This window comes from Leucoraja erinacea, chromosome 9 (assembly GCF_028641065.1).
Source record: "Leucoraja erinacea ecotype New England chromosome 9, Leri_hhj_1, whole genome shotgun sequence".
NCBI classification, from domain to species: domain Eukaryota; kingdom Metazoa; phylum Chordata; class Chondrichthyes; order Rajiformes; family Rajidae; genus Leucoraja; species Leucoraja erinaceus.
Window position 1 is genome coordinate 45845685 of NC_073385.1, and position 19916 is coordinate 45865600.

The 19916-nt window shown below is 41.1% G+C and overlaps 1 protein-coding gene across 2 annotated transcripts in view; it reads left to right on the forward strand.

Annotated features, from left to right (window-relative positions):
- spred1 (sprouty related EVH1 domain containing 1) overlaps positions 1-9012 on the forward strand; it is an 86149-nt gene extending 77137 nt beyond the window's left edge. For both annotated transcript variants that reach the window (XM_055640717.1, XM_055640718.1), the window contains exons 5-6: positions 4233-4394; positions 4856-9012. In XM_055640717.1, coding sequence (XP_055496692.1) covers positions 4233-4394; positions 4856-5515 — 822 coding nt within the window. In that variant the 3' untranslated portion in view covers positions 5516-9012. The remainder of the gene's footprint in view (positions 1-4232; positions 4395-4855) is intronic.
- Positions 9013-19916: the final 10904 nt, after the last annotated feature.

Here is a 19916-nt window from a genome sequence, read left to right on the forward strand (position 1 = left end):
CAATGTCAAACTTTGAAATATTGACAATGATATAAAATGAATGAAAGGATTTCCCTTACACTGCCTCTGATATCTCAACATATGATCTTTCGCATCGCTTCACAATTGGGCTCAGATTAGGTAGACAGACTGCACAACATATGAGAATAACTGCATTGGTCCACATGTCTGAACTGAGAAGAGTTGTATACCTTCAGCTTCTCAATCTGATGTGTGATCCAAATTTATGTATCCAGCATTTTCACATTTCCCTCTTTGGACTGAATTATGCCGTCCACTGACAAAAATTGCAATGGGGATTTCTGGAATTCAACTGTGCCCTGGTACATAAATTCTGGACTAATGGGGGCATCTGCACAAATCTGAACTGAACCCTGCCAGATGCTGGTACTCCTGCCAACCCATGTGGAATGAATCGGAGCAATCAAAATATGCTGGGATTCCCCAACATTTTGCTGGGAACTTCACCTTTGTCAGGGATGGCATAAGATTATAATCTTTATTTACTTGAATCAGGAATCCTAATCTGTATGTTCAGAGGAAAAGACAAGTTCAGTGATTCATGTTTTCAATGTTTTTATTTCTTGGAAATTTGCTCTTCTTTAATGTTATTGAATACAACAGAGGCCTGAAAAGCTCCGACTGTAGGCAGGACTTTTAAACTTGCCTTTTGTCAAAGAGTATCAAGACAGTGCGGTACTCTGGGATACATGCTCTTGTCTCTGCATGAGGTCCAGGTGGGAGCCCATTGTCTTTAGTTAGTTAACCTATCAAAATCAGATTTCAAACTGACCTTGCTTTAATTGCCCTTTGACAAAGTGTTACGAATGTTTATTCTTTTCTGCATGTAGAAATGTTTACTAATTTCTGCTCTGTAAGAATGTCAACTAATTCTGTAAATGTGCCCGCTAAATCCATATTGAACCGCAGTGGCTATAGTAATAGCGAAGGTAAACACAAAATGCTGGAGTAACTCAGCAAGACAGACAGCATCTCTGGGGAGAAGGAATGGGTGGCGTTTTGAATCGAGACCCTTCTTCAAACTGATGCCAGGGGAGTGGGCGGGACAGATATAGAATATAGTCGGAGACAGTAAGACTGGTGGGAGAACCGGGAAGGGGAAGGGTTATTTGAAGTTAGAGAAGTCAATGTTCGTACCGCTGCGGTGTAAGCTATCCAAGCGAAATATGAGGTGCTGTTCCTCCAATTTGCGCAGGGCTTCACTCTGACAATGGAGGAGGCCCAGAACAGAAAGGTCAGATTGGGAGGGGGAGTTAAATTGCGGAGCAACCGGGAGATCAGGTAGGTTAAGGCAGACTCAGCAGAGGTGTTCAGCGAAACGATTGCCGAGCCTGCGCTTGGTCTCGCCGATGTACAGAAGTTGACACCTGGAACAGTGGAAACAGTAGATGAGGTTGGAGGAGGTGCAAGTGAACCTCTGCCTCACCTGGGGTCCTTGGATGGAGTCGAGGGGGGAGGTAAAGGGACAGGTGTTGCATCTCCTGCGGTTGCAGGGGAAAGTACCTGGGGAGGGGATGGTCTGGGGGGAAGGGACGAGTTGACCAGGGAGTTGCGGAGGGAACGGTCTCTGTGGAAAGCAGAAAGGGGTGGAGATGGGAAGATGTGGCCAATAATGGGATCACGTTCGAGGTGGTGAAAATGTTGGAGGATTATATACTGTATGCGACGGCTGATGGGGTGGAAGGTGAGGATAAGGGGAACTCTGTCCTTGTTGTGAATGGTGGGAGGGGGAGCAAGAGTGGAGCTGCGGGATATCAAGGAGACCCCAGTGAGAACCTCCTCTATAATGGAAGAGGGGAACCCCCGTTTCCTAAAGAATGAGGACATCTCCGATGGTCTGGTATGGAAAACCTCATCCCGGGCGCTGATGCGGTGTAGACGGAGGAATTGGGAGTAGGGGATAAAGTCTTTACAGGAAGCAGGGTGGGAAGAAGTGTAGTCGAGATAGTTATGGGAGATAGCGATCTTTGTTCCAAAGAATATTTTACAGGCTCTCCCCAGTTTCTGAATGTCTAACTGGTGTGCAGCCCATGTATGTGAACGAGCAATTAGGAGACGGGCAGTTTGGATTTGTCAGCTGCTGTGGTGCTGCAGGCATATTATGCTGGGTGGGATCTGAGTTTGCAGCCACATTTCCAATTTGCGAACTATTTGGATTACAAACAGTTCACCGGAGCAGAACCCTGCCATAACCTGGGAATGGTCTGTATAGTGTTGCTACCATACATAGAACAATAAACATATTGAAACGAGAAGAAAAACTGCAAAAATAGTGTATAAATCGTTGAGGTTTGATACTATTTTTAATCTCTAATACATTCAATACGATTACCTTGTAAAATGGCCTAAAAATCCATTAGAACCAATAAGCTAGTACTTTTTTTCTTATTCAGCATAAGTTTTACTTGGTTTGCAAACAATCATTTAGTTTAATTTCAAATAGATGAAGAATACAAGTTGCCTAACTGTGCTAACATTTAAGTTGTATGAGATTGTTACAATTACAAATAGATAGTAAACTGGGTGGTCCAGGAACGCTGAGACCCTGTACAACAAGGGACAGAGCCGGCTGTACTTTTTGAGAAGGCTCTGCTCCTTCAAGATGCTACAGATTTTCTATCAATCGATGGTAACCAGTGCCATTTTCTTTACTATCGTGCGCTGGGGCAGCTGGGCGAAGGCCGCAGACGCCAGCAGGATTAATCTTGGACAGTACAGCTCACCCCATCCATGACACACAAGTCAACCTGAGGAGTACCTTCAGCAACAGACTGGTTCCACCAAGATGCAGTACAGAACGCCACAGGAGATCCTTCTTCCTTGTGGCTCCCTCCAATGCCGATGCTTTATGTAGCAGGTATCATTGTGAATCCACCACTGACAAATTGATTTGGCCTAAATCTGAAACAATGTACTGCTGTACCCAAGGGATTCCTACTAATCCTTTGAACGAAACAGCTGAAAAAATAAGAGCTGATATACAAAGATAAATGAATGAAAGCTGATATGTCGTTGATTTAAACATGGTCTGATATTCTTCATCGTTTTCTCATTACAAATCAAACCATGAGATAAATTTGAAAAAAGCTAAAACATTTTAAAAATAAAAATATTTAACAACCTAATTCAAACAATATAAATTATATAAAATCTTACTTTTTCCACTGCTGTTCTATAGTCTTCAAATGCGTGAAGGTGATGTGGATGTGCCAGGACTAAACTGACTTGGAATTGGGTGTCAGATTGCCGGAGTAGGGAAATTCTTGCTATAAAACTTTGTTTAGGCTGCATCTGGAGTATTCCATGCAGTTCTGGTCGCCCCTATACCAGAAGGATGTGGTTGCTTTGGAAAGCGTGCAAAAGAGGTCTACCTGAAGCTGAATTAGAGCATATTAGCCACGGAGAGGTTAGACAAACTTAGATTATTTTTTATAGAACTCTGGAAGTGAAGTGGAGATATGATAGTATATAAGATGAAGAGAGGCTTAGAGAGGACAGACAGAACCTTTTTTCCAATGTGGAAATATTAAAGACTAGAGGGCATCACTTTATGGTAAGAGGTAATACACAAAGAGTGGTGGAGGCAGTTACAATAGTGGTGTTAAAGAGGCTTTTGGATACACATATGGATATGGAGGGATAAGGATCATGTGCAGACAGATATAATTATTTTATTTTGGCATTATGGTCGATGCAGACACGGTGGGTCAAAAGGTCAGTTCCTGTGCTGTACCGTAGGAAGGAACTGCTATTGCCGGTTTAAATCGACGATAGACACAAAATGCTGGGGTAACTCAGCGGGACAGGCAGCATCTCTGGAGAGAATTCCTTCACACATTCCTTCTCTCCAGAGTTGCTGCCTGTCTCACTGAGTTACTCCAGCATTTTGTGTCTATCTGTACTTTTCTATGTCCTATGCATTGGACATCTTAAAAGAATTGTGCATAAGAGCACTGATTGGAAATAAGCAGCCAGCCAAGGTCAAGACTTTACAGTTCATGCAGGAAGTCACTTGGTGGCACTTTTGTGGAATTCCAGACATCGATCTGCACAGTCCCATAGGATACAGCATTGTTTTATATAGTGGAATGTTTCCAGGAATTGTGGTAGGTTGACCTCTGGTGGTCAAAATGAAAATATACTATGTTTAGAATTTGAAGTGAATTAACCAAACATTGTAGATAATGAAAGATATTTGTGTTCTGTTTCAGCTTCCTCAAGAAAATGATGCTGATTCTTTGAAAAGAAAAGAGAGAGTTTTACGAAGTGACACTGTGGTGACCAATGAACCTTGCAGAAGCTGCTACGTTAGAACCCCTCCACCTGAGGAATTCAATTCTCGAAGATTGTATTTTCCTGCTCAACAGAATCAGGTAACATTTATTGTTTCATTTTAGAAAATGTAAATTGAAATACATGGAACTATTTTACAGTGATGAAAATTGGATGATTTTGTCATAATTTTCCATAATTTGATGATTGGAATATTTGCAATCAGATATTATCAGAATGTGGGTATTGCAGAGCTGATGCATGGGGGTCTTGTATCTGTGTATTGAAATCTTCTTAAAGCACGTTTTCAGTTTTATTATTTTGATTCATTATGGTGTTTTTCAGAAGTATATTTTAACTTTGTAGTGTCAGCCTTGGTGGCATAAATTTTGCCTTGACCAGTGACTGAGACCTTACCAGCTAAGTCAAAGGAACTTCCAAATGTGTTTCATGATATCTGTGTAATAAGCTGTTTTACACATCTTATTTTTGTTCTCCAACTGGGATAATTCAATCTCATTGTTAGATTTCTAATGAGAAAACCTTTTAAAATCTCTTGCAGATCACGTTAAAATCAACTAGACATGTCAGCTTTCAAGATGAAGATGAGGTGGTGAGGATAAATCCTCTAAAAGATGTTTTGATTAGGGGCTATGAAGACTACAGACATCCCATTGTGCGAAAGAATGATTTGGAAACTGAAGCAGACTCATATGTGTGTTTTAAACCTGAATCTAAGAAACATGATTATGTATATCCTTCAGTGCAAGGGATGGAATCTGACTCTGTTAAAGATTCAAAAGGTTCTATTGTATTCAAAGCACAGCCCTCCACTTCACTAAAATCAAAAAAATCAAAACGAAGGAAAGAGGATGGAGAGCGCTCTCGGTGTATATATTGTCGAGATATGTTTAATCATGAGGAGAACCGAAGAGGACAATGTCAGGATGCTCCAGACCCAATCAAGAAGTGCATTTATCAAGTGAGCTGCATGCTGTGTGCTGAGAGTATGCTCTATCACTGCATGTCGGACTCTGAGGGAGATTTCTCTGACCCATGTTCATGTGACACTGGTGATGACAAATTCTGTTTGCGATGGCTGGCACTTATAGCCTTGTCTGTAATTGCACCGTGTATGTGCTGCTATCTCCCTCTGAGAGCCTGTCACCATTGTGGTGAGATTTGTGGATGTTGCGGAGGGAAGCACAAAGCAGCTGGATGATGTGACCAGTTGGAGCCAAGCTGTGCAAATAGTTTCACTCCAGATGACATCAATCCTGGCTCAGGAGGGTTTTTGCCCCTTTGGCATATAAAGCCAGGATCAGTTGCAGAGTTGTGCAAGTTTCCAAGTCTAGAGGAGAAGTGATGTGTTTTAAATGATAATAACATTTCTCAAGGCCACCACATCTAATACTTCGCATGGCACAGCCTAACTCAAGAGATCTTGTGAAGCAGAGAGATATTTAGCTGTTAATAGTGAACACTGTATGTAATTATGCAGAAGGTATTCATTTTGCAGTTTTGTACATTGAATTGGCTATGGGGCCTGGTGTCTCACATGAAGCTTTTAATGCAGAGACTCGCGTTTCAGATTAAAAACACTAGGAACTGGTTGATTTTTATTCAGAAAGATTATTTTAGATTTTGGTTCTAATAAGTATTACTAAGTGCATTTACGGAATCACTTATCCAGCAGCACAGATGAATTTACTGTCTGAATAATTACAAATTATTTAACACATGTAAAGTGTCAAATAACTAAATTTGAGATATGGCTTGTACTTGAAGAAATGTAATCTTTCTGTCCTACATCAAGATTTTGATATGTAATGGACCATAGGTACATCATTTTAATTCATTGTAATGTGCATGCATGCTTATGATTTTGTGTTATTTTGAATATTATTCCACCTTCCCCACAAAAAAAACATAGAATTCCTGATCTTAAGATGATTATGTGAAATTTATTGAAAGTTACGAACATATTTAGATTTCTAGGTAAATGAAAAACACTTCCAGATTTTTGCACAACCAGCAAGTTTTCTGTCAATGGCCCAAGAAATTAAAAGTCTTAATACATTGATGTAACTGGGAATCGTATATGCTATTCAAAATCTAAAAGATTTTAGTCAATTCACACATTTCAGACCTAGCATTATCTCTGCAGGCTACAAAAACTATATGTGTCATTTTGGAAAAATCTTGTTTTAAGTTGTAAATTATGTGTATGTTAGAACATTTAAAAGTAATGATACTAAACTATGCTAATTTCATTTGTTCTGAGATTATAAAGTCAAATGCTTTTACTTTAAAAAAAACAACCACTAGATGTTGATTTCCCTGGATAAATTTTGCACACAGACATATCTGCATCTTTAGTGTAGAGTGGTTCCTGTAAAAGTGAATGTGGTTTTGTGCTAATGTGATGAAAAAAATGAATTGACAATGGAGCCATGCAGACTGCAAGGAACTAGGCCTACACAATGGAGAAGACAGATTTTGACAATGAATGGATTAAATTCTTGAGTTTAATATGCACATTCATTTTCTCTGAATTAAAAAAAAATCAATGTGTGCATTCTTCACTTTGTGCAGAGCCTATGGTTGTCAAGTAATATGTAGAATAAACATAAATGCTTCAATTAGGGGACATGGGCACATTTCATTTTATATGTTTTTTCTACATTTTTTCATGTCTGAATTTGAAGGGGAAAATCAAGCTTATGTGGTTGTGGTAGGATCATCTTTGGTCAAAGGTTTAATGCTTCTAAATATTATATTTATTCACAAGAAAATTACATTTAAAATTTAGGACAAGGGTAAAGCTACTTGGCCAAGTTCTAACTTTTAAATATGTAAATAAATAATCCCATTTGTAAAATATTTCACTTTAGAATGCATTTATTTATCAGCTGTGAGTAGATGGAATGAACTGACAGCATTCTGTACATAAGCCAACTTTGAGTATTATTTCACATTGAAAGTAGAGGCTAAAGATATGAGACTGAATTTTAAAGAGCTTGTTTCTAGTTTTGTACCTAATAGAATGGCTTCACAAGGAAAATTGTGGTGAGGGGTAGTAATTTCTATTGCAGTTTTGAGTACGTAATTCTTCATTATACAATTCCATCCATGCTTTGATTTCATTAGTTCTCTGAGCATTAGGGGATTCAAAACAACAATTGAATTGTGCTTAGAGTACTGCTTATACTGTATTTCTACATGCATTTCCATTGTGCACATTTTGAAAAACAATATGTCCATGCTCCATTAAGTGCCCATTAATTTACCCTGACTTTTTTGAAACGACTGAAAGCTAGCTGAGGAAAAGGGTCTGATTGACATTTCTTTAACTGCAGTTATAACCATCCACATAGCCTTAACTAAAGCTAAGTCTTATCAATTATTGTATCCGAAACTGAAAATGCTGCATGAATAATGTCGACTAGATAGGATTTCTGTCAGAAGTTGTCCAATAATGCAATAACCTGAGAGGAAATTCTTAATGCACGGATTTCTAAATATTCCACAGGTTTCCATATTTCATCCTTTATGTATTTTCACCTGTACATCTCGGCCAGTCTCATTATACCTGGGAATCCCTTACATAATCAATGTTTTGCATTTACTGCTAATCTGGGGTTTGGTCAGAAACCAGTGCGTTCATCTTCTTTTTCGCATTAAATGGATATTAAGAAGTACTTGTATCTGACTAAATCAATTTCATTTTTCCAAATATTGTTTTAGTCATAATTTAAACACTGATCTTTAAATTGAAGGCAGAGCTTGAAAACGTTTTTTACTAGCTGTCTGGAAAAATATAATTTGCCAATTGTTGCACTGCCTTAAACCTTAAGTTCAATTTCTCACCCTTTCACCTTTCACTCATGTATTGATGTTGCCTTTCTTGTGATTGTGTAAACATTTTTAAAGTACATTTGTGAAAGTGAACTGGTGCACAAATCAAATAGATTTGCACATGCAGACCATTCTATATCTTTCTGCTCTGATCGTGCTTGCTTTTTAATTTAAAATCAGCATGCTTCATTTCACACTTTTTCCGATGTGCAGATGAAATCTGAGTTTGTGACTTTTTAAACAAAGAACCTTTAACAGAAAAAATATTATCATAGTGCAAATCATTTCCTATTTAATTTGGAGTGGAATTTTACCTGTTAAACATTCAATATAATCTTAAAATGCTTTATATTATTTTCTTTTGGGTCCAGAGAAGAGCTGAGTGTGCTAACACTATGGAATACAAGATATGATTATCCCCATAAGAACAACTTGCTGGCTGTTGCAAAGTGTTATTTGTTGTTATAGGTATAGTCTGGCCTAATAACGAGCAGGCACTACTAACTAATATTGTGCATCTAGCCATGTACTGAGTTTATATGCAATGTCTGCTTTATAGTTTTAAAGAAAGCCTAAAAGGCATGCTAACAATGCTAATTGACCCCTCTGAGTATGGATGATATTTATTCCACCCTTATCTTTTCAACGTCATTATGTTCTAATTCCATTTTTTTGTAAATGTTTATGCTTTTTAAATGAGAGAAAATCTTAATCTACAGAATGTCTAGTAATTTTTGATTTTTCCCCCCCAGGTTCTGTCTATTATTTGCTTAGTGCCACTTGCTTGATACCCAGCCAACTTCAAAAAAAAAAGTGCCTCGCTGTACATTTAAAAACTCCTAAATGTAACTGATATTGTACTTGGTACATTTCATTTTTAGGTATTTTTAATTTTTGTGTTGAAAAGATATAAAGTATGTGATGTACAATTTAGTTTAACTCCTGCTATGGTGTAATTTCTTACATGTATGAGGGTGTAGCTTCTTAATTTCTCAAATATATATATAATGTAAATATGCATATAAGTTTAACTGATTTTGTTACATCATACACTTGTAATTTGACATATCAAATAACTATCGTAATAAAACAGTAAGTTTTAATTTCTTTAATTCTGTCTACTGTAATATTCTGTAATCCAGAGTGCTAGTCTAAATACCAAGTAGGTAACACAATTTACTGAATGTAATTACTCCAAAGTATATTTAAATCTTTGAGATTGTTTAGTAATAATTAGAGATTAATGATATAAAGAGAATAAATTAATGTTAAAATTAGATTAGTTAACAAAGATTGTCTTGCAGATAAATAATTGTAATTTTGTACAGTTGCAAAATAAAAAGCTGAGGAGAAATAGACAATAGGTGCAGGAGTAGGCCATTCAGCTCTTCGAGGTGATCTTGGCTGATCATCCCCAATCAGTACACCGTTCCTGCCTTCTCCCCATATCCCCTAACTCCGTTATTTTTAAGAGCCCTATCTAGCTCTCTCTTGAAAGTATCCAGAGAACCTGCCTCCACCTCCCTCTGAGGCAGAGAATTCCACAGACTCACCACTCTCTGTGAGAAAAAGTGTTTCCTCATCTACGTTCTAAATGGCTTACTCCTTATTCCTAAACTGTGGCCCTGGTTCTGGACTCCCCCAACTTTGGGAACATATTTCCTGCCTCTAGCGTGTCCAAACCCTTAACAATCTTATATGTTTCAATGAGATATCCCCTCATCCTTCTAAACTCCAGAGTGTACAAGCCCAGCTGCTCCCATTCTCTCAGCATATGACAGTCCCACCATCCCGGGAATTAACCTTGTAAACCTATGCTGCACTCCCTCAATAGCAAGAATGTCCTTCCTCAAATTAGGGGACCAAAGCTGCACACAATACTCCAGGTGTGGTCTCACTAGGGCTCTGTACAACTGCAGAAGGACCTCTTTGCTCCTATATTCGATTCCTCTTGTTATAAAGGCCAACATACCATTTGCTTTCTTCACTGCAAAAGCAACCTGATGAAGTAAAACACATGGTAAAACACTAAAGATGCTGATGTACAAAAATTGAGATATAGGGTCAAACACCAAATTGAGATATAGAGTCATACAGCAAGTATGCTACCTATGGTAATTCCCCAAAAATAAATTGCCAGATATAAGTTAAATGGCAAGCTTTTCACTTACTACTTGTTCATATGTAGTTCTATCATGTGTGGAAAAAAATGTGTATTTTTAGGATGACATTTGATTTAGATAAGTCTATGCTATATATTTTTGGTAAAAAGGGCTCAGTAAGGTAGCATTATCTGTATGGGGAGAGTTTTATTGCATGATTGTAGATTTGAATATGCCACAAAAAAGACATCTGTTTTGTGCAAACGGCAAATCAAAATTTAATGTCAGGAATCACATGGTACTATTTTCATCTGACAATATTTTCAGTTGGCTACAACAATGTTTTGGTTGCTATCTTTCCCCATGTATTTTGTGCATTATGTATACAGTGCATTCAGAAAGTAATCAGACCCCTTCACTTTTTAACCATATAATATAACCATATAACAATTACAGCACAGAAACAGGCCATCTCGACCCTTCTAGTCCGTGCCGAACACATAATCTCCCCTAGTCCCATATACCTGCGCTCAGACCATAACCCTCCATTCCCTTCCCATCCATATAACTATCCAATTTATTTTTAAATGATAAAAACGAACCTGCCTCCACCACCTTCACTGGAAGCTCATTCCACACAGCTACCACTCTCTGAGTAAAGAAGTTCCCCCTCATGTTACCCCTAAACTTCAGTCCCTTAATTCTCATGTCATGTCCCCTTGTTTGAATCTTCCCTACTCTCAGTGGGAAAAGCTTTTCCACGTCAACTCTGTCTATCCCTCTCATCATTTTAAAAACCTCTATCATGTCCCCCCTTAACCTTCTGCGCTCCAAAGAATAAAGCCCTAACTTGTTCAACCTTTCTCTGTAACATAGTTGCTGAAACCCAGGCAACATTCTAGTAAATCTCCTCTGTACTCTCTCTATTTTGTTGACATCCTTCCTATAATTAGGCGACCAAAATTGTACACCATACTCCAGAATTGGCCTCACCAATGCCTTATATAATTTTAACATTACATCCCAACTTCTATACTCAATGCTCTGATTTATAAAGGCCAGCACACCAAAAGCTTTCTTTACCACCCTATCTACATGAGATTCCACTTTCAGGGAACTGTGCACAGTTATTCCCAGATCCCTCTGTTCACCTACATTCTTCAATTCCCTACCATTTACCATGTACGTCCTATTTTGATTTGTCCTGCCAAGATGTAGCACCTCACACTTATCAGCATTAAACTCCATCTGCCATCTTTCAGCCCACTCTTCCAACTGGCATAAATCTCTCTGTAGACTTTGAAACTCTACTTCATTACCCGCAACCCCACCTATCTTAGTATCATCTGCATACTTACTAATCCAATTTACCACACCATCATCCAGATCATTGATGTACATGACAAACAACAGTGGACCCAACACAGATCCCTGTGGCACCCCACTCGTCACTGGCCTCCAACCTGACAAACAACCATCCACCATTACTCTCTGGCATCTCCCATTCAGCCACTGTTGAATCCATCTTGCTACTCCACCATTAATACCCAACCATTGAACCTTCTTAACAAACCTTCCATGAGGAACCTTGTCAAAGGCCTTACTGAAGTCCATATACACAACATCCACTGCGTTATCCTCATCAATTTCCCGAGTAACATCTTCAAAAAATTCAAGAAGATTAGTTAAACAAGACCTTCCAGGCACAAATCCATTTTTCCACATTTTGTTACGTTACAGCCTTATTTTAAAATGGATTAAATTAATTTTTTTATCATTAATCTACACACAATACCCCAGAATGAAGAAGCAAAAACAGGTGTTTAGAATTTTTGCAAAGTAAAAAGAAATAACTGAAATATCACATTTACATAAGTATTCAGACCCTTTGCCATGACACTCAAAATTGAACTTGGGTTCATCCTGTTTCCATTGATTATCCTTGAGATGTTTCTACAACTTGATTGGAGTCCACCAGTGGTAAATTCAATTGATTGGACGTGATTTGGAAAGGCACACACATATAAGGTCCCACAGTTGACAGGGCATGTCAGAGCAAAACCCAAGCCATGAAGACAAATACATTGTCTGTCAACCTCCAAGACAGGATTGTGTCGAGACACTGATCTGGGGAAGGGTATAAAACAATTTCAGCAGTATTGCAGGTCCCGAAGAGCACAGTGGCCTCTGTCATTCTTAACTGAAAGAACTTTGGAACCACCAGGACTCTTCATAGAGCTAGCCGCCCGACCAAACTGAGCAATTGGGGGAGAAGGGCCTTGGTCGGCGAGGTGACCAAGAAGCCGATGGTCACTCTGACAGAGTTCCTCTGTGGAGATGGGAGAACCTTCCGGAAGGACAACCATATCTGCAGCACTCCAACAATCAGGCCTTTACAGTAGTGTGGCCAGACCGAAGCCACTCCTCAGTAAAAGGCACATGACAGCCCACATGGAGTTTGTCAAAAGGACTCTCAGACCATGCGAAACAAGATTCTCTGGTCTGATGAAACCAAGATTGAACTCTTTGGCCTGAATGCCAAAACGTTGCGTCTGGAGGAAACCCAGCACAGCTCATCATCTGGCCAATACCATACCTATGGTGAAGCATGGTGGTGGCAGCATCATGCTGTGGGGGTGTTTGCAGTGGCAGGAACTGGGGGACTAGTCAGGATCGAGGGAAAGATGAATGGAGCAAAGGATAGAGAGATCCTTGATGAAGACTTGAACCCAGTCGAACATATCTGGAGGGACCTGAAAATACCTGTGCATTGACGCTCCCCATCCAGCCTGACAGAGCTTGAGAGGATCTGCAGAGAAGAATGGGAGAAATTACCCAAATACAGGCGTGCCAAGCTTGTAGCATCATACCCAAGAAGACTTGAGGGTGTAATCGCTGCCAGAGGTGCCTCAACAAAGTACTGAGTAAAGGGTCTGAATACTTATGTAAATGTGATTTTTCAGTTATTTTTAATTACATTGCAAAAAAATCTAAATATTTGCTTTTTTATTATGGGGTATTGTGTGTAGATTGATGATTAAAAACAAAAAATAATTTAATCCATTTTAGATAAGGTTGTAACAAAATGTAGAAAAAGTGAAGGGGTCTGAATCCTTTCTGAATGCACTATATTATGCCACTAATCACGGTGTTTAGTTTTATTTAGAGGTGCACCATGGAAACAGGCTCTTCAGCACATTGAGTCCACACTGACGATCGATCACACATTCACTTTAGTTCTATGTTATCCCACTTTGGCATCCACTCCCTACAAATACTAGCAGCCCACACACCCACGCGTCTTCGGGTTGTGGGAGGAGGAAACCCACACAGTCACATAGAAAATGGGCAAACTCCACACAGACAGCAGCCAAGGTCATGATCAAACCCAGGTCTCTGGTGCTGTGAGGCAGCAGCTCCACCAGCTGGGGGTTGCATTTATTAATGCATGTAGAGTCAAGATCATGGAACATCTATACTCTTGCTGTTATGAATGATGGGTTTCTAATATCTTGGACCAGCTTTAACAGTTTATCTTGCTAGCTCTCCAAATCCTTAAGTCAGATCATGTCATGGCATCAGAACTTACCTGATCTTTGTCGGCAACGCTGGGGGATAGTACAGCTTTGCCTACTGTCAAAGTTATCATTGGCTATTTTCTAAACATCTCTGATATTCATAGACATTTTACTTCAGTATTTAAGTAAAACTTTTAAGCATTTAAATAAATTAATATTTCAAATTAAAAAAAATTCCGAATCAAGATGCTTAAAGACAATTAATTGCATGAAATTATGTCTTCTAACTTGCAGGCGAAGAATCCTAATGAAAATCAGTAGGATTTCAGACTGGCACAGAATATAAGGTGTAAATCATCACAAGATCATGGGATTCCACGTGCAGTCCAGCATTTAAGTACAGGGACTAATTCAAACCCCCAAACTCATCTCCAGGAGATATGGAATGAATGCACAAATCCAGGATTTAGTCAGTTTAAATGGCCAGTCTGCAAGATTCAGCCCATCTGTACCGACATGATTATGGTGGTGTGAACCATTTCGGAGCTGTTTACAACTGTCCCCTTTCCAAACTGGATTCATAATATGTACCTTATTTTACTAGAGCATGTTTTTTCCACATGCTAGTCATGGATATACACATTATACACAGGTATTTTATTGTGCTTCATTGAGGTTGTCATCTTGTGATAGCTGTCATGGTGTTACTGGGATCTTGCAAAATTGCAGTGATAATTTTGACACTCAGCTTACCCTATTCTAGACAACTAAATGGAGTCCAAATGTGGTTGCCATTAAATTTCACTGATCTTTGCTAGCGCTTTTATATTCAAAGTAATAGGACTAGAAATCGTCTTATTTCCCATGTAACAATGATCAACCAATGCCTCACCCACTTTCGTTACAGGTTGTCATTCAGCTCTCAAATATGAACAAAAGCCAAGTACAATTATAGAAGTTCTTTGGGTAGAGATTTTGTGTCAGGTTTTAGAATGTTACTTACTGTATTTATCCACTCGCCCGGAAATAGCTATTTTTGAATAATTGAGTTCGGTATTCCGACTGCGCATGCCCAGGTCATTGGTCATTCACGGTAAACAGCTGAGCTGTTGCTTGTGTATACAGACCTGTATTTCATCCGTAGTCAGGTTCGAACCCGGGTCTCCGACGCTGCAAGCGCTGTTGAATTGCCACTGGAGTTAGATGATGTAGATCAAGTGTGAACGGGTGATCTCACTACCGTCCCCGTCCCCTCCCCAGTGTCCCATCCCTGTCCGGGGGCTGCCGAAGATGGCCGGGGTGACGGGACACTGCCCCGGAGCCGTGGCGGACCCAAATTTACACCAAGCGCTATCTCCAGCTCAACTCTGCTCCAACTCCCAAGGAACCCATTCCCCGATGGGCCGGGGAATGTCAGATGCACCTCTCGCCTTCTCCAGTGGTTGTCAGTTAACCTCCCCGGTGCCGGCGAAATCTGAGCACCAGTCAACAGCGGGGATACATACAAAATGCTACAGTAACTCAGTGGGTCAGGCAACATCTCTGGAGAAGGGTCTCCTGAAGTGTCACCTATTCCTTTTCTCCAATTATGCTGCCTGTCCTGCTGAGTTACTCCAACACGTTGTGTCTTCCTTTGGTCTAAACCAGCATCTGCAGTTCCTTCATACAGAGCGACGCCTGTCCCCAGGTAAAGGCGAGGCTGGGTCTGGGGGCAGCAGGACCCGGGGCAAGTCAAGGCCGCAGCCTCTCCCTCCCCCTCCCCCAGCTTCAGGCCGCTCAGCCCATCCCCCCCCCCCCCCCCCCCCCCCACGTCCCCCTGCCTCAAGTACAACTTCATCGCCGACGTGGTGGAGAAAATGGGGCCGCCGGTGGTTTACATCGAGATCCTTGGGAGGTGAGGAGGAAGAGTGGGGGTGGAGGGGGGGGAGTGGGGGAGGTAGGGACTGGGAGATAGAGGGAGAGGGATGGGAAGAGAGATGAGAGAGGAATCTTCACTGCTGGTCCCGGACACACCGTCTCCCCAAGAACTCCCCGGTGCTAGGACAATCCCCCCCCCCCCACCCCCCCGCCCCAGACTGGAGTGACGGACTGGGGGACATTGCCCGCCTCTGCAACCAACGTGCAAACCCCAGCACTCCCCGCGGAACGTTAAACTAAACACATCTGTGAGCAAAACACAAACCACCCTTCTCTCTCCCCCACCTCTCACCGTCTCCCCACTCGCATCTGCCCCTTCTCTGTCGCTGTTACAGCCCGCTCTCCCGCTACCTGGCACCCTCAGTTCGCTTTTTTTTTCACGAATGACCTTTGACAAATCCCATAATTCCTTGTGTTTTTTGGATTTCTGAACTCGCTTATAGAGATCCTCCCTCCCCTGCTTCTGGTATCTTGATTGAAATCCGTTTGTGTACTGTTTGACAGCCTTGCGTGTTAAAGTCTTTATGCAATATTAACGGCTTGAAAAATAAACTTAAAATTACATTAATTTAAATGTACACCATCATTACCAATTTCAATTGGATTTTAGCCTACAGGAAACAACCAAGGAAACTTAAGTTCAAATCTTGAGAGCTATTTATCTCCTTGCAGACGAAAACAAATGTTTGCACTGGCTTCTAACAATATTGTGCAAGTTGCAGATTAGATTTTGAAGTCATTCGGTTATAGAGAGTCATAGTCATACAATATACAACATGGAAACGGGTCCTTTGACCCAACTCGTCAATGCCGACGAAGATTCCTCAGCTAAACTAATCCCATTTACCCGAATTTGGCCCATATTTTCTAAATCCTATCCATGTACTGTGCCTGTCCAAGTGCTTTTAAATGTTATTATACCTGCCTCAACTACCTCCTCTGGCAACTTGTTCCATATGCCCAGCACCCTCTAAATGAAAATGTTGACTCTCTGATTCCTATTCAATCTTTCCTCCCTTATCTTAAACCTATGTCTTCTGGTTTTTGATTAAGACTCTGTGCCTTCAATGGGTATTAATAAGTACTTGCATCTGGCTAAATATGAAGAAGGGTCTCGACCCAAATCGTCACTCATTCCTTCTCTCCAGAGATGCCTGTCCCGTTGAGTTACTCTAGCTTTTTGTAGGTAAACAAAATGTTGGAGAAACTAAGCTGGTGAGGCAGCATCGATGGAGCGAAGGTATGGGTGACGTTTGGGATCAAGACTCTTCTTCAGACTGATGTGAGGGGGAAGAAGAAAGGAAGAGGCGGAGACAGTAGGCTGGGGGAGAGCTTGGAAGAGGAGGGGAAGGAGGGAGAAAGCAAGGACTACCTGAAATTGGTGAAGTCAATGTTCATACCGCTGGGGTATAAACTGCCCAAGCAAAACATGAGGTGCTGCTCCTCCATATTGCGATGGAACTCACTCTGGCCATGGAGGCCCAAGACAGAAAGGTCGGATTTGGAATGGGAGGAGGAGTTAAATGTTGAGCCACTGGGAGATCAAGTTGGTTAATGCGAACTGAGCAAAGCGATCGCCAAGCCTGCGCTTGGTCTCACCGATGTAGAGCAGTTGACACCTAGAACAACGGATGCAATAGATGAGGTTGGAGGAGATGCAACATTTTTTCACACAGAGAGTGGTGAATCTCTGGAACTCTCTGCCACAGAGGGTAGTTGAGGCCAGTTCATTGGCTATATTTAAGAGGGGGTTAGATGTGGCCCTTGTGGCTAAGGGGATCAGGGGGTATGGAGAGAAGGCAGGTACGGGATACTGAGTTGGATGATCAGCCATGATCATATTGAATGGCGGTGCAGGCTCGAAGGGCCGAATGGCCTACTCCTGCACCTAATTTCTATGTTTCTATGAACCTCTGCCTCACCTGGAAAGACTGCTTGGGTCCGTGGATGGAGTCGAGGGGGTAGGTAAAACGACAAGTGTAGCATTTCCAGCGGTTGCTGGAAAGGGAAAGTACCAGGGAAGGGGTTGGTTTGGGTGGGAAGGGGTGAATTGACCAAGAAGTTACGGAGGGAGCGGTCTCTGCGGAAAGCTGAAATGGGAGGAGATGGGAAGATGTGGCCAGTGGTGGGATCCTATTGGAGGAGGCGAAAATGTTGGAGGATTATCTGGTGTATATGGCGACTGGTAGGGTGGAAGATGAGGACAAGGTGGACTCTGTCCTTGTTACGAGTGGGGATGGGGAGTGAGAGCGGAGCTATGGGATATAGAGGAGACCCTGGGGAACTCCCATTCCCTAAAAAATGAGGACATCTCCAATGCCCTGGTTTGGAACCTCATCATGGGTGCAAATGCGGCGTAGACGGAAGAATTGGGAGTAGGGGATAGTCCTTACAGGAAGCAGCATGGGAAGAAGTGTAGTCCAGATAGCTATGGGAGTCAGTGGGTTTGTAGTAGAAAAGCTAGTTTGTACTAGCTTTTTGAATCTATTTTTCCAAATATTGATTTAGTCATAATTTGCACACTGATTTTTAAATTGCAGAGCTTGAAAAAGTTTCTTTATTAGCTGTATAGAAAATATGATTTACCAATTTTTGCACTGCCTTAAACCTTAGTTCAGTCTCTCACTCTTTCACTTTCACTTTTATATTGATGTTGCTCTTCTTGTGATTGTGTAAACATTTTTAAAGTACATTTGTATCTTCCCTTCATGATTTTATGCATCTCTATAAGATATCCCCTCAGCTTCCAAGAAATAGTCCTAGTCTTTATCAGTAAATACAGGTACAGGCCAATAATGCATCCATATGTTAACAGGTAACACCAGTTGTGTGTCCACAAAATTCTTCAAACCCATTTGTCGAATATGTGAACTAATTGCAATCGCCTCACAGATCAGATGTTAAGGCTCTAATTACATCTAACCAGATAGAATATATCTGACACGTTGTTTGCACGCCTGGCACCACACTTGCAAGACAGGCACACTGATCTCCAAGGTCAAGGAGGGGAGGGGGTGAAGTGATGCTTGTATGCATGTACACATTATTATAATTCCTTCACTCCATAGATGCTACCTCACCCGCTGAGTTTCTCCAGCTTTTTTGTCTCCCGAACATTATTATTAAAGTATTTTGTAAAATATATCCATTATTCTAATGGATTCTGAAAGTATTTGCATCATTCCTTTTCCCTGACCTGAGAAGAGGGACTGCAGAAAAACTGAAAGAACAACAGAAAAATAGGTGCAGGAGTAGGCCTTCGAGCCAGCACCGCCATTCAACATGATCATGGCTGATCATCTAAAATCAGTACCACATTCCTGCTTTTTCCCACATGTCCCATGAATCCTTTTGCCCCAACAGCTACAGTGCCCTCCATAATGTTTGGGACAAAGACCCATCATTTATGTATTTGCCTCTGTGCTCCACAACTTGACATTTGTAAAATAAAAAAACACATGTGGTTAAAGTGCACATTGTCAGATTTTAACATAGGCCATTTTTATACATTTTGGTTTCAGCATGTAGAAATTACAGCTGTGTTTATACATAGTCCCCCCCAGTTCAGGGCACCATAATGTTTGGGACACAATAGACAATAAGTGCAGGAGTAGGCCATTGGGCCCTTTGAGCCAGAACCGCCATTCAATGTGATCATGGCTGATCATCCCCAATCAGTACCCCGTTCCTGCCTTCTCCCCACATCCCCTGACTCTGCTATCTTTAAGAGCTCAATCGACCTCTCTCTTGAAAGTATCTAGAGAACCGGCCTCCACCGCCCGCTGAGGCAGAGAATTCCATAGACTCACAACTCTCTGTGAGAAAAAGTGTTTCCTCTTCTCCGTTCTAAATGGCTTACCCCTTATTCTTAAACTGTGGCCCCTGGTTCTGGATTCCCCCAACATCGGGAACATGTTTCCTGCACAGCAGTATCATGTAAATGAAAGTAGTCATGTTTAGTATTTTGTTGCATATCCTTTGCATGCAATGACTGCTTGAAGTCTGCTATTTATGGACATCACCAGTTGCTGGGTGGCTTCTCTGATCATGCTCTGCCAGGCCTGTATTGCAGCCAGCTTTAGCTTATGCTTGTTTTGGAGGGCTTGTCCTCTTCAGGTTTCTCTTCAGCATATAAAAGGCATGCTCAATTGGGTTCAGATCGGGTGATTGCCTTGGTCACTCAGGAATTGCGCATTTTTTAGCTTTGAAAAACCCCTTTGTTGCTTTA